The sequence below is a fragment of the Bubalus bubalis genome, chromosome 24 (genome assembly GCF_019923935.1).
Source record: "Bubalus bubalis isolate 160015118507 breed Murrah chromosome 24, NDDB_SH_1, whole genome shotgun sequence".
In the NCBI taxonomy this organism is placed as follows: Eukaryota; Metazoa; Chordata; class Mammalia; order Artiodactyla; family Bovidae; genus Bubalus; species Bubalus bubalis.
In genome coordinates this window covers 7,571,731-7,585,411 of record NC_059180.1, presented here as the reverse complement: position 1 = coordinate 7,585,411, position 13,681 = coordinate 7,571,731, and the positions used below count along the sequence as shown (strand labels likewise).

General features: G+C 59.9%; 1 protein-coding gene across 3 annotated transcripts in view; it reads right to left on the bottom strand.

The window, feature by feature from the left end:
- Positions 1–99: 99 nt before the first annotated feature.
- Positions 100–13,681, bottom strand: part of CUX1 (cut like homeobox 1) — a 360,547-nt gene continuing 346,965 nt past the window's right edge. For all 3 annotated transcript variants that reach the window (XM_025275406.2, XM_025275404.2, XM_025275403.2), the window contains exons 15-23: positions 8,600–8,727; positions 7,815–7,881; positions 7,218–7,327; positions 4,259–4,375; positions 3,026–3,109; positions 2,391–2,447; positions 1,919–1,999; positions 1,105–1,169; positions 100–959 (exon numbers count right to left, since the gene is read on the bottom strand). In XM_025275406.2, the coding sequence (XP_025131191.1) occupies positions 890–959; positions 1,105–1,169; positions 1,919–1,999; positions 2,391–2,447; positions 3,026–3,109; positions 4,259–4,375; positions 7,218–7,327; positions 7,815–7,881; positions 8,600–8,727 (779 nt within the window). In that variant the 3' untranslated portion in view covers positions 100–889. The remainder of the gene's footprint in view (positions 960–1,104; positions 1,170–1,918; positions 2,000–2,390; positions 2,448–3,025; positions 3,110–4,258; positions 4,376–7,217; positions 7,328–7,814; positions 7,882–8,599; positions 8,728–13,681) is intronic.

Here is a 13,681-nt window from a genome sequence, read left to right as displayed (position 1 = left end):
CGGCAGAGCAGCCATCAGGTCCAGCTGCAGCTCCTGGGGGTGTTGCTACAGGAACCCGCTCGCCAGTCTCCTGTACCCTCACCATCACAAGGGCACTGGTGTGGCTGCAACAGGTATTTATTCAAAATATGCAAAGCTGAACACGCAGGCGCAAGCCTAACTTAGGAAGATCTGCCAGTGGCCCCAGGGTGGCCATGCCAGGATGGCCCACCGCCAGTTCCTGGCTGAGAAGCCCCGGGGGCCCCTCAGACCAGTCCTTAGGTCTGAAGAGCCTGGGGTGTGGGTGCTCACTGGAGAGTCCTCCTCACCTAAAAGCCGGAATATCTTGCTAAAGAAGAAAGCAAAAATCATAGTGCGTCTAAGGGGTTGGGAGGGGGTAACAAACTATCTTGCCCTCTGGGGTTCCCTCTCTTTTAGGGGTTGGGTGGGGCCATGATAAAGGCAGGTGCTGGGGCCTGGGGTGCTGGAAGAGCTTCCATGCCTTGGGGGGATGGTGATGGATCTGAGGGGAGCCCAAGGGGATCCCGGGACGGCCCGGGGGGACCCCAACTGGATTAACCACGGCCAGAATCAGTGGGAACTCAGTGTCACGGCTGAGAGGTCTCTGTCCCCAAGGCTAGAGGTCAGGCTGCTGGGCGGGACCCAGGCTGGGTCACCAGCCTGAGATGGTCTGGTTTGGCCTTGGGAGCTTTCTGGACTTAGGGAGCCTGACGAGGCTGAGACCCTCTTTTAAGGGAGACTGAGGAGACTTTTGGGAACCTCTGGCACTGTTGGGTGGAGGGCAAGAGTCATCGACACAGGGGATTCTCCAGGGAAGCCTAAGTCATTGGAAGCAGCTGGACAAGCAGGGGAACGCAGCCATCACTGGAGCCGGGGAAGCCCGGGGACATCACTGCCACAGGTCGCCGGCGGCCACCCCCTTGTCATTCTCGTGGAACTTGTGCAGGTGGTCGGCGAACCTGGGGGCCACAGAAACATTTGCTGAAGCAGAGTGCGAAAGCCGAAAAAGAAAGAAATGTGGGGGGTGGCGGGGGGCAGGGGACATAAGAATGGGTGGTGCGGGGGGCCGAGCAGTGGGCCGAGCGGGGTGCAGGGGTTGCTCACTTCTTGGCGCAGAAGGTGGCACAGTCCCGCTCCATGCTCTCGCTCCATGCCAGCTTGTAGAGCACCTGCCCCAGGGGAGAGACACGGTCAGCTGCCTCGCGGCCACTCCGGCTGTCCACCTGCGGCCCCTGGGCTTGGCTTCCTGACACGTGACGTTTCTTGTGGCCGCAGTACCAGGTTGAGGGGCAGGGGGGCCTTAGAGATGCTACCTCTCATGCCTACCAGCTTCACAGTTGGTCAGACAGGCCTGGGCATGGAGCTACCATCCCTAACATCGCTGGGCAGCACCAGGGCCGGCTGGGCCCTGGGGTCAGAGCTGGAGCCCGGATTGGCCATGTAGGGGCCATCTGGGCTGTGGCCTCGCTGGGGTGAGGAGTCCCTGAGGCTGAAGGCTTCTACAGGCACGCCCCCACCCCTGCTGGGCGGACACGCGGGCATCACCAGGCCCCCATATGTGCTGTGCCCGGGAGCTAGAATGCCCCTCTGCCCCCTAGGAGGTTCAGCTCAAGGTATCCCCTGTCTGAGCGGCCCACCTGGCTGTCCCTTAGCAGTGACTCTACCGTTAGGCCTCTTTTCCCATCCGCCAGCCTCCCTCCGTGGCCCTTCCCTCCACCAAGCTCCCCCTCCCAGGGCTGGGCCCTGCATGGAGTCAGACAGGCTGCTGCCCCAGCCAGAGGGCCTGCTGGGTGGGCTTGTCGTCCCCAGAGGCCCCCGATGGGGACAGAAGTGGCCGAGCGCAGACTCTGTGCCTGCGGGTGGTAGGTGGGGGGACCGTGGTGAATGTATCCCTGGCCGTGCCTAGATCCTCACTCACCAGGAAGACCAGGAGGTGCAGAAACAGCGTGTAGAAGAAGCCGATGGTGCGGGCCATCTTGTTGGAGAGAACCAGCCGCCCCTGGGGAGCACGCAAGGCGTGAGTGGGGTGGGGCGGGCCTCACCCACCCCTGCCGAGCTCACCCACCCAGGGCAGCAAGGGGCGCGAAGGGCAGGCAAGTCAGGCTGCTCCAGCGTTCAGGCTGGGAACTCGGGGCAGCAGGAATGCTAGGGAATGGCGCCCCCGTGTGGCCACGTCAGAATCTACCGTGAATAATAGGGCTGTCACGGAGACGGACAGATGCCCCCTTCTTAGGGTCACACAGCCACTCTTGACCGGGCCTGGGAGGGGCAGCGGGGTCCCTGGGGCTTTCCAGACCGGGCTGGAGGGCAGGTGACCAGGTGCCCAGGGTCGGAGGCCCAGGCCCAATCGGGGCGGGGGCATGGTGGGGTAGGGGGTGGGGGCGGCTCACCATGCTGAGCGTGGCCTTGTCCCACGGGCTCAGGCTCAGGTATTTCCGCTGCCGCTCCTGAAGGGCGAGGAGGGATGAGGAGAAGACCCCCAAAGGCCCCCAGAGCCCCAGCTCACTGCAGAGAGGGACCCTGCCCTGCTGTCCCTGCAGGGCCCCGGGGTGCAGAGGCTGCCAGGGGTGCCCTGGTGCCCAGTGCCACTCAGGGCCAGTGATGGGAGCTGCTGTCCCCCTCTGCAGTGGCCGATTCTGAACACGGAGGGTCTTCAGAGCGGGCGAGGGAGAGTTACAAACCCTCTCCCCACCACCGTAAGTCACCTGACCCAGGGAGGCTCTGCCCGTGTGCCTGCCCCCCAGAGTGCCTGCGCCTGGGGTTGACCGGGTCACGGCCGCACACCCTCACGGGGCTGTCAGCGTCAGCTGGTGTTCCTGGCACGCCAGGCCCATCCTGGTGGACCCCAGGCCACCCCGGAACCAAAATGAGTGTGGGGGCTGCCCTGGTGGTCTGGGGTGTCAAGGTGCAGTGTGGGGGAGGGGTGCAGGGTGAGACCAGGGCTGGCGGAGGGGGGCCAGAGGGAGCCCGAGGCCAGGTGAGTTGGGTGGGAGCCCCAGGCTGCCCCGCAGCCAGGCCCACGCACCCGCTTGCTGAAGGAGGAGAAGGGGTCCAGGCGCTCCTCGTACTGGGTTGAGTAGCGCAGCTCCGTGTCGTCACTGCCGCCGCCCTGCAGGAAAGGGAGGAGGAGAGACCCTGTCAGCGGACCCAACAGGAAGGCCAGAGCCAATGGACTGCAGCCCGACAACATCACAGGGAGCCTCAGTTTCCTTTCCTGCACGGTGGAGGCGGGGACAGGGCCCCGGGTGACGGTGTGACATGGATGGTGCCTTGTGTCCAGGGGCACTGCCCGGGATCAGGGGTCTCCCCCTGGGGTCGGGGCCCCAGTGCCTCAGGACAGGTTGGGGGAACTAAGACCCCGAGGGCGGCTGGAATGTACAAGGTGGACAGGCTGGGGCCCGGTGCAGGGAGGTGGGTCTGGAGGGTCTTCGCTGGGAGACTGCAGGGTGGCTGTGGGGAACAGGCCAGCACCTGGGAGATGAAGGCCGCCCCCCTGCCCTGCAGCAGGCCACACAGTGAACGAGAACGTTTGCATGGAGCCTGGGCGCCCTCTGGTGGTCTAAGAACAGCTTCAACTGGGGGTGTGGGGGCCGGTGGCTGCGTCTGGGGCTTGTCCTAGGGAGGCCCCCAGCCAGTGCGCCACCGCTCCGTCCTGCTACACCACGCCGTCTCCCCAGGGTCTCAGAAGGCGTTTCCTGCACGAGGCGGTCTCCTGTGAACCCTGGGGGCTGAGAGAAGCCAGAGCGGGCCCTCCCAGCTCAGGATAGAGTGGGTAGTTTTCTATTCCAACTTGATTGATAGGTTTTTGGAATGTTGGACCCAATTCTGATATTTAAAAAAAATATATATATAAGTTTTTATGTTTTATGTTTTAAACATACGAATCCCCCACGGTTGTCCTGTATGTTCATCATCCCTAGGGTTAAATGTCCAGATCCTGGGGTCAGCGAGGAAGAGTTACAAACCCCCTCCCCACCACAGAGGAGTCATGTGGGCCTGAGTCCTGTGAGCCCTGCCTCTTTCCGAACCTCATTACTTCCTGGCTGGGGCGTCTGATGAACAAAACTCTATCAGGGCTCCACAGGTTGGGAGGACAGCTGGCAAGCCTGGGGCTGGGGGTGTGTGTGTGGGATGGTCTCTGGGGCTCCCAGGCCTATTACAGCCCAGCAGGTCACTGTCCCCAGCCATCCACTGGGACCACTCCTCTCCCTAGACTGGTTCAGCTTGGAAGCAGGGGGGCAGGGTGGGGGGTGCTTACCCGGCCAGGGTAGCTCTGCAGGAACTTGATCTTCTCAAAGAGCTTGATGTTGTCCGCGCGCAGGCTGTCCAGCTCGGTCTGCAGGGCTTGGATGGTATGCTGGGCCAGGCGGTTCTCCTGGGGGCAGCCGGATGGGTGAATGGGTGGGCAGGGCCCGCAGTGGAAGGAGTTGGGTGAGAGGCCTCCATGCTGGCACGGGGTCCCACTCTGTCTACCCCGAGCCCCTGCTTAGCCTGAGCTCATGTCCTGGACCTGCCAGCCTCTGCTCAAAGCCTGGGGAGACCCCACAGCAGGCAGAAGCCACAGTCCTTGGCTTACTTTCTTTTATTCTTTTTTTTTTTCTTTCTTATTTTCCTGGGTCACTTTCTTCATGTTGTTTGTTTATGGTATCAGCTTAAAATTATTGTTGAGATAAATTTCATATAACATAAACATAATTTTAATGTATAATTCAGTTTTTTTACTACATTCACAATGTTTGCAACCATCTTTAATTTGCATATTTAATTTAACATGCAAATTAAATGTTTTATTTAATTTCAGAATCAAAATTAATTTTAATTAGTTAATTAATTAAAATGAATTTCAGAATATCTCTATCACCCTAATAAGAAACCCCATACCTGTCCTCACTCACTCCACATGCCTTCCTCCCCCAGCCCCCGGCAGCCACTAATCTACTTCCTGTCTCAGTGGGTTTGCCTCTTTGGTATGTTTTATATAAATGAAACCATACAGTATGTGATTTTAATGTTTGCCAACCTAGGGGCAAAGTGACATGTGAACTCATCTTCCAACTTATTAAAATGCTTAAATAGGTGTTTTCTTCACATTGTGAAAAAGTCAAAAGGACAAAAATGTCCGTGGTAGTGTGGTAGTTCCTCAAAAATGTAAAAAATATAACCACCGTATGGTCCAGCAATTCCGCTTCTGGGTGTACACCCCAAAGAACCGAAAGCAGGGGCTGTAAGATAACGTGCTCACCCGTGTTCACGGCAGCGTATTTACAAGAGCTAAAAGGTGGAAGCAGCCCAAGCATCCTTGGACAGATGGAAGGACGAACACAATGCGGTCCACCCACACGATGGAATATTATGCACCCTTAAAAAGAAGGGAATCCTCACACATGCTACGGCGTGGATGAACCTGGAGGGCGTTATGCTGAGTGAGATAAGCTCGAAACAAAAAGACAAATATGCTATGATTCCACCTATATAAGATACCTAGAGTGGCCAAATTATAGAGACGGGATAGAATGGTGGGAGGTGGCAAGAGGGAAAGAGGAGTGAGTGTTTAAACACTACAGAGCTTCAGTTTGGGAAGATGAAAAAGTTCTGGAAATGGGTGGTGGTGAGAGTTGCCTAACAGCATGAACGCACTTAATGCCACTGTGTTGCATTTAAAAATGGTTGAGATGATAAATTTTAAGTGATGTATCTTTTGTGTGTTCAGTCGTGTCCAACTCTTTGCGACCCTGTGAACTTTAGCCTGCCAGGCTCCTCTGTCCATGGAATTTCCCAGGCAAGAATATTGGAGTGGGTTGCCATTTCCTCCTCCAGATATATATTTTACCACAACTTAAAACACATACATGGTACAAAAAAAAAAAAAAAAGGCTAGATTTTTAAAGCTGAAGGCACAGTCTTATAAATACTCCTTCCACCCTACTTGATCTAGTTTGAAGATCTTTTTAAAGGGCTGTCTAGCCTTCCACGTTGACTGTCCCCAGCCCTCAAGGGGCGTGGGTGTTCCCCGTCCACTTTCACGAAGGTAGCTGTGAGGGGAGCTGTCCTGATGGTCCTCCATTTGAAGCCTGTTGCTCTGCAGCCCAGTTTACATGGGGGCTCACTGGATCTGGTTCACCCTTGTCACTGGACCAGCATGGGGCCCGGCCTGCATGGGTGCTCAGTGGATGTCGGCCTCCCAGAGTCCTCAACCTGGAAGCCCCATAGGGGAGCTGTGGGTGCGGAGGGAAGGGGCTAGATATTCCACCACCTGCTCAAGCGGTGACTCTTGGAGAAGATGGAAACCTTCTTGGCTCCTCTTTCTACTGGGAGAGAGAATGGAGGACCTGGGCTGGCTCTGTGGGATGGAGGAAGGGGTCTGCAGAGTCCCCAAGGGGACACTGCTTGGGAAAGACCCACGTGCAGCTGGAGTGGTCGCCTTTTTTCCTCCAAATATTTAATTAATTAATTTATCTGGCTGTGTCGGGTCTTAGTTGCGGTGTGCGGGCTCTGTAGTTGCCCTGCAGCATGTGGGATCTTAGTTCCCGGACCAGGGATTGAACCTGTGTCCCCTGGATTGGAAGACAGATTCTTAACCACTGGACCACCAGGGAAGCCCCTGGGCTGGTCACTTTTGCAGCCTAGACTGCCCTTTCCTTACGAGGTCTCTCCAGGAGGGCCACCAGTTGGGTGCTTAGCAGCCAGCATGCTCTCTCAGACCCCACAGAGCGCCTTCTCTAGACTGCTCCTCTTCATAGGGTTCAAGACCCTCCTCCCTGGGACCTGCCCCTGCTTCCCACCCCTCCACCTGATTGAGATGTTTCTTCCTGGACCACGGTGACCACCACCAAATCGTCTTCCTGGGCCAAGCCTCTATTCTAAACTGGCTGCCCGAGTGACCTTCTTACCCTCCATCCTGGCAGTGTTGGTCCCCAGCTTAAACCCTTCCGTCACACCCCAGCCTGGCAGTAGGGACCTTGCCTGGCGACTCTTTGCTTTGTCCCTGGACTCCCTTCCGGATCCTTGACCCCATGTTTCTGTTCACTCATTTACCTGGAGGGTCTGATTCTCCTTTCAAAGCCCAGCGTGACTTCACCTGCTCTGGGCAGCCCTCCCTGACCGCACAGAACAAACATAACCCCACTGAGGTCTGTGGTCTTTCTCCCCTACACCTGGGTGTCCTCCGCCCTGTCCTCAGGTCCGTGGAGTGTTGCAGAGGGAGGGACGCGACTTACCGCCTCCAGCTCCTGGTTCCGGGCCCGGAAGCGCTCCCTCTGGCTGGAGATGATGGAGAGCAGCGAGTCCACCTGGCCCTCGGGGAGGGAGCTGGCAGGCGCTGAGGGTCCTAGGACGGAGGGACAGTGGCTTGGGGGTAGGGGAGGCCCAGCCCAGCGGCGGGCCCTCAGGTCACCAGCTCCGAGGGGGCTCTGGTCGAGTGCCATGGGGCGGAAGCAAAGTGACACTGAGGGGACTGGGTGGCTCTGTCACTGCCACTGTGTCCTGGCCTCAACACCTGGGGGCACCTCTGTTCCAGCCCTTGGCTGCCTCTCATGGCTGGGCCCCACCCCCACCAGGGAGCTGATCAACACCCACCAGCCTGTGACAGGCCCCTGGCAGGGCTGAGGGGGTCAGGGTTCCCACGGTGGGGGTGTCAGACTGAGGCCTAGAGGGGCAAGTGGGGGGCTCACCCTTCTTGTGAGTTTCTCCTGCCTTGCTGGCCTGGGGGCCTGGCTCCTCTGATGGAGGTGTGTGCTCTTTAGGGCCCAGGTGACCCCACCTCTGCTCCTGTCCCCCTCTCCTGCCAGCCCATCACAGCATGGGCCCCTCCTCACCATAGAACAGGGCGGTGGCCTCCTTGATGGGCTCGGGAATCTTCTCCAGGCCGAGCTCGGCTGCGCCCTGCAGGTGGGAGGGCGAGGTCAGCGGGGCGCCTCCACACTTGGCAGTGAACACAGCCATCCAGGGGGCCAAGCACACAGGGGGCAAGAAGCGGGTGGGGTGGTCTGGCGGCAGGGGCTGGACACGGCAGTGGCCACAGGAGGGCCCGGAGAGGGTGCCTCACGTGGGCCACCAAAGCGAAGGTGGTTCACCCCGAGGCTGGAGTTCAGCGTGGGGCTCCCACCCGGCCACTTGGCCCTGACAGGCATCGGAGGCTGGGTGACCCCGGCCCTACCAGCCAGCCTGCCATGTCACCCCAGTCCAGCCCCGTTTCTCTCCCTGGGCTCCGTTTCTTTGTCTGTAAAATGAGGTGGTTGATGTGATAATAACCCCTGAGGATCCTGGGACTCCAGCCTTCCCTAATCTCGGGGCCCGGGGTCTTCTAGCTGTGAGATGGGTGGATAGTCCTGGCCTTGCTTCTGCCCAGAGCTCCCAGGGCCGAGGGCCAAGCCAGCGCCTGGAGGCAGGGGGCTTTGTGCCCTTAGCCTGTGGCCTGGTTAGGGTTAGGGTGCAGTGAGCAGACAGACCCTGAAGGTTGTAGGTGACAGTCTCTGTCAGGCTTAGTGCGGGCCCAGAGGACACCGGCTGCCCAAGGATGGGCCGGCTTGGTTGGAAAGTCAGCGTTTTGTGAGGCTGAAGGCAACCTGGGCAGGCGGGGTGGGGGCGGGGGTGGGCTCACCTCGGCGTCTGGCCGCTGGATGGACTGGATGGTGCTGAGGTCCTGCTCCAAGCGGGCGATCAGCTCCCTCTGCTCAGCTGCCGTGGCCGTGAGCTCGGTGACGTGGACCTGCAGCTCCGCGCAGCGCCCTGGGGCCAAAGGAAGATGTGGCCGTCAGAGGGACCTGAGGTGCGCGCCCTGCCCTGTGCCTCCCGACACACAGCCTGTGCCCCTGCCCAGCACTAGAGCAGCAGGCAGGGGCAGGGCACTCCTGGCGTGGGAACTCACTCTGCCCAAGAATTCTCTAGGTTTGGGAAGGAAGGAGCCCAGGTCAGAGATTTAGGAGAAATGCCCCCCACCCCTCACCGACCCCCGGTGCCTCAGTGACCAGCCTCTCTCCCTCTGCAGGCCTCACGCCCCGTCAAGCTGGGCAAGGAGGCTGAACCCATGGAGTCCCGAACTTCCTCCAGGGCTGATGCTCTGGGATAAGGACCAGAGGGAGGCCCCGGCGGGTAGGGAAGGGGGGAAGGTGAGGGAGGTGCAGTGGGCGGTGCAGGGGGGGGGCAGGTAGACCCCCCTCAGACCCGACGGGAAGGGGTGCTGCCTCTGGAATGGACCTCAGACTTGCTCAGCTCCTCCCCCAACAGGCTTCAGCACACGTCAGGGATGGGGTGGCGCCCCCGGGACCTCCCTGGTCCCCAGTCCCCTGGGCCCTCTCCCCTGTCCCAGCACCAGGTGTTGTCTTTACAATAAAGCAAATCCTGAATAGTTCTGTGTGGAGACTTCCCTGCGCTCGGGGAGGGTGGGAGACATTGGTGAGTCTCCCCGTGGGTGCCTTCAGCTGCCGTCGACAGTGGGGACAGCAGTGGCCCAGGAGGGGGCAGGCCTGGGTTGGAGGAAATCAGTCCTGAATACTCATCGGAAGGACTGGTACTGAAGCTGAAGCTCCACTACTTGGGCCCCCTGATGCGGACAGCCGACTCACTGGAAAAGACCCTGATGTTGGGCAAGATTGAGGGCAGGAGGAGAAGGGGGTGAGAGAGGATGAGATGGTTGGATGGCATCACTGACTTGATGGACGTGAGTTTGAGCAAGCTCCGTGAGAGGGTGAAGGACAGGGAAGCCTGGCGTGCTGCAGTCCCCGGGGTCGCAGTCGGACACGTCTGAGCGACTGAACAACAGCAACCCGACTTCTGGTTGGCTGTGTGACTCTGGGCAGCGACCTGCCCTGTGTGGGCCTCATTTATAGAATAATAAACCCTGCTGGTTGCCGCAGAGATGGTAGCCCAGGCCGGAGGCCTTTGAGGGTAGACGGTATGGCCACCAGGGGGCAGTGTGGCCCCAGAAATGTCCCAAGGCCACGGGCTGCGGGCAGGGAGACACCCCTCACCCCTCACCATGCGGCCTGCTTGCCGGCCAGCCTCACCTGCACCTGCTCCATCTCCCAGGTGCCTGGTGCACACCAAGCTCTTCGCACATCTCACCACGGTCCGATCGGTCGGATACGATGATTTTACAGACGGAACTACCAAGGCTTCCCAGCCTGGGACCAGACCCCCCCAGGGTGTGCACCCCCCACCGTGATGATGCGCTCCCCATGCCAGGATTCAGGCCCCAAGTGGACCTGACCCGTCCGTCACCACTGGGCCCCCTCTTCACCCGGCGGGTAGGTGGTGCTGCCTGACGTGAGGGGTCTGAGACGAGGCGGGGAAAGAGGCCACACCTGAGGGCAGGGCTGGGGCGTGGAGGGAGGGCTGTGGGGGACAGGTTCAGGGTCTGGCCTTCATCCTGCAGGCCCAGAGAGACCCCCAAAATGCAGTGCCCCCTGGGCTGCGCAAGGAGGCCTTGGTGAGCGTCGCATACACTTAGGAGGGAGGTGGACGGGGCTTGTGGTGAGAGGTAGGCAGAGGGCGGCGTGATTAGTGGTGAAGGGCTTGGACCAAGGGAGGGGACAGGTTCAGTTCTGGGCGCTGGGCGTCCAGAGGGACGGCCACAAACAGGAGCACGTCCAGAAATGGCTCCGGGCAGACAGGCCTCTGGGGATGAGCAGGGTGGGGAGCCCAGAGAGGGCTCAGGTGGGCAGCCGCCCACCCCGAGGGGCAGAAGGGACAAGGCGGAGGCTGGGGAGCCTGTGAGGCAGCCTGGTGTCGGGCCCAGGAGGTGTGCGCCAAGTGGTTCCGAGGGGACCCAAGCACGGCCGGAAGGTTGGACAAAACGCTGGTGAGATGATCCCGCAGCCAGGTCTGGGGGAGGAGCGACTCGCAGCTCCAGGAGCCATCTGTGGGCGCATGTGTGCCCATGTCTGGTGCCCTGGGGGTGGGCACGCCGGTCCCTTCCCACGGAGGTCCCTGACAGCAAGCCCTCTGTCCTATGCGGTTCCCCCAGCCAGCGGGCGCCAGGCCACGGCCGCTGCTGCCAATGTTCCCGGACACTCGGTGAGCCACCAAGGAGACCTCTGGGGGTGCAAGGCTGAGTGTGTGGGTGGCTGTCCCCCAAGAAGTGTCTCTGGGTGAAGCTGAGGGCCATCCTGGCAGGCACGGAGGTGACTGCCCAGGAGGCACAGGGAAGAAGCTGGGCAAAGGCAGGGCGGCGGAGGCGATGGGGCAGGGGGCTACCAGAGGGCCCTGGGGGGCGGCGGGAGACCTGCCACCCCTCCCTTCCTTCCGTCTCCTCTGCTGAGGGTGGAAACACAACAGACTGAGGTTTTGGGATCACATCGCTGAGTGGCCACTTGGTGTCAGGGGAGGGTCCTGAGCTGGAGTCTGGCAGGCCTGGGCTTGAATTTTGGCCCTGCGGCATGGCGATAGAAGGTCCTGGAAAGACCCGTGATCCCCACTGTCGCAGAGAACACATGAGGGTGGGCCTGTGCCTGGAACTGGCCCCCCAAACGGGGAAGGGGCGAGCGGCTGTGTAGCTGGGCTCTGGCAAGTCTGAAGCGCTTAGTGGAACACCTAGGGGGATGCACGTGGTGGAAAGTGGGGCCCAGGGGTCTGAGGCTGGAGATGCAGGTCGGGGAGACATCCAGGGGTCTGAAAAACACCTGGACAGGACTTCTGGGGATGTTGACATTTTCTGGGGTGTCCCCGGAATGACCCAGAGAGGAGATGCAGGAAGCAGGGCGAGATCAGGAGGAAGCATGTTAAAGCCCCAAGTTGAATCAGGACCATCCGTGAGTAAGGGGGGGTCACCGGTATCTCAAAAAAGGCTGGAGAGTTTGGTCAGGGTGGTGGTGGAGTGAGGGGTGGCAGGGGTGCAGAGGGGGGAATGTGGGGACAAGCTCACTCCAGACGGACACCAGATGGGGGTGGGGTGTGTTCGAGACAGGGGGTCGTCAGGAGGGCGCTGCAGGACGCAGTATGTGCAGCCCGGAGGAGAGAGTGCGTCTTGGAGGGGGCGGGGTGGGGGTGGGGATGTGTGGAGAGAGAACCCCTCACCTCTTAAATGTTGCACCCGTCCCCTTATCAAGGTTCATGGGACCTTGCCCTGGCAGAATCCGGGAAGGCCTTCTAGGGCATGCATTTCACAGAGGGGAGAAAGACAGCAGAGTGACTTTGACGATGGCAGGATGATCAAGGGCAGAAACTTATCCCAATCTGAGTCGGGGGGCAAGGCCTGGGGGCATCACATCGGGTGCTTTCCTGAAGGTGGGGGACCCCTTTATTCAGTCAGCCACAGGCAAGCCAGGCGGGAGCTCTGGGAGGGGGGTCAGCGTGCCTGGAGGGCTCTGAGGGACACTCGGCTGCCAGCACACCCACCCCCTCCCCGCTCTGTGCCCCACAGGTGGCCAGAGACGGTGCCTGAGATGCCGCGCCTGGCTCTGAGGCCAGGGTGTTCCCCAGCAGGTCTCCTCCATGTCCTGCAGCCCTTGCTTCTTTCCACAAGCTCACAAGCACGCTCTTCTCCCACCTGAAATGCACCCCCCTGCCATTCTCTGACTCCATGGCCCCTTTCAGCAAAACTCCCTGAAGAAGCTGCCTGGTCTCAAGTATCCACTTCCTTAAACCTTCTCCGTCAGACCTGGACACCCTCTATGCCAACGGTACTGGCCAAATTCACCGATGACCTTGCGCCTCGCTCTGTCCTTGTTTCTCAGCTCTCATCTTACTGACTCATCAGCACTTGCTCCCAGGGCACCATCCCGGGCCTCCTGCCCCCTGCTGGCTGCTCCTTCTTGGTTTCCTTTGGGGGTCCTCCTCCCCTCTAAGCTTCCAACGCTGCTGCACCCGGGGTGCTGCCCCTGCATGCCTTTCTCTCGGCTCTCATTCACTCTGGCCACCTCTAGTGACATTTATAAGCCGACGACCCTCCAGTGCATGGACATCTCCAGTGCACTCCTTTTCCTGGGCTCACCTTCCAATGGTATCTCAGACTTGACAGGTCCAAACTGAAGCCTGACTTCCCCACCCCCTCAACCTGCTTCACCCCAGCAGAAGCCCCTGGCATATGGCCCCAGGAGGCAGTGTCCTCAGGGCTGAGCGGCAAGGCCATGCTTCAGTGGCTCAGACCAAACCCCTGGGGCCCTCCCTGCCCTTCTCTATCCCTCCTGACAGCTCCTCTGTCTCATGGCATGTTTTTGGCTTTCCCTTCCATATAGATCCAGAATACAATTGGTTTCACCACTGCCCCAACCTGGTCTGAGTCACAACCTCCCACCTGGACTGTGGCCGCAGGCCCTGCTTTCCCCTCTCCTGCCCTCACCCTTAGAACCTAGTCACGAAGCGAGAGCCGGGGAGCCTTTTAAACAGTGAGACCAGACCACCCTCCCTTTAAACCCCATCAGCCTCCGCGTCCCTCGGAGTAGCAGCAGCCAGAGCCCCAGCAGGCGGCACGTGCCATGCCTCCCCCTTGCCTCTCTGATCTCGTTGCCACCCGTCCCTCCTGATGGTCACTCTGTTCCAGCTGTACTGGTTTCCAGGCACGTTCTGTGCGCAGGACCTTTGCACTTGCCGCCCCCTCTGCCTGAAATGTTCTTTCCTTGGGCATCTGCATGGTTCATCTCCTTGCCTCTGTCAAGACTGTCTACATGTTACCTTCTTAGTGAGGCCTATCCTGACTGCCTATTAATTTTTTAAACAATTATTTATTTATTTGACTGCACTGGGT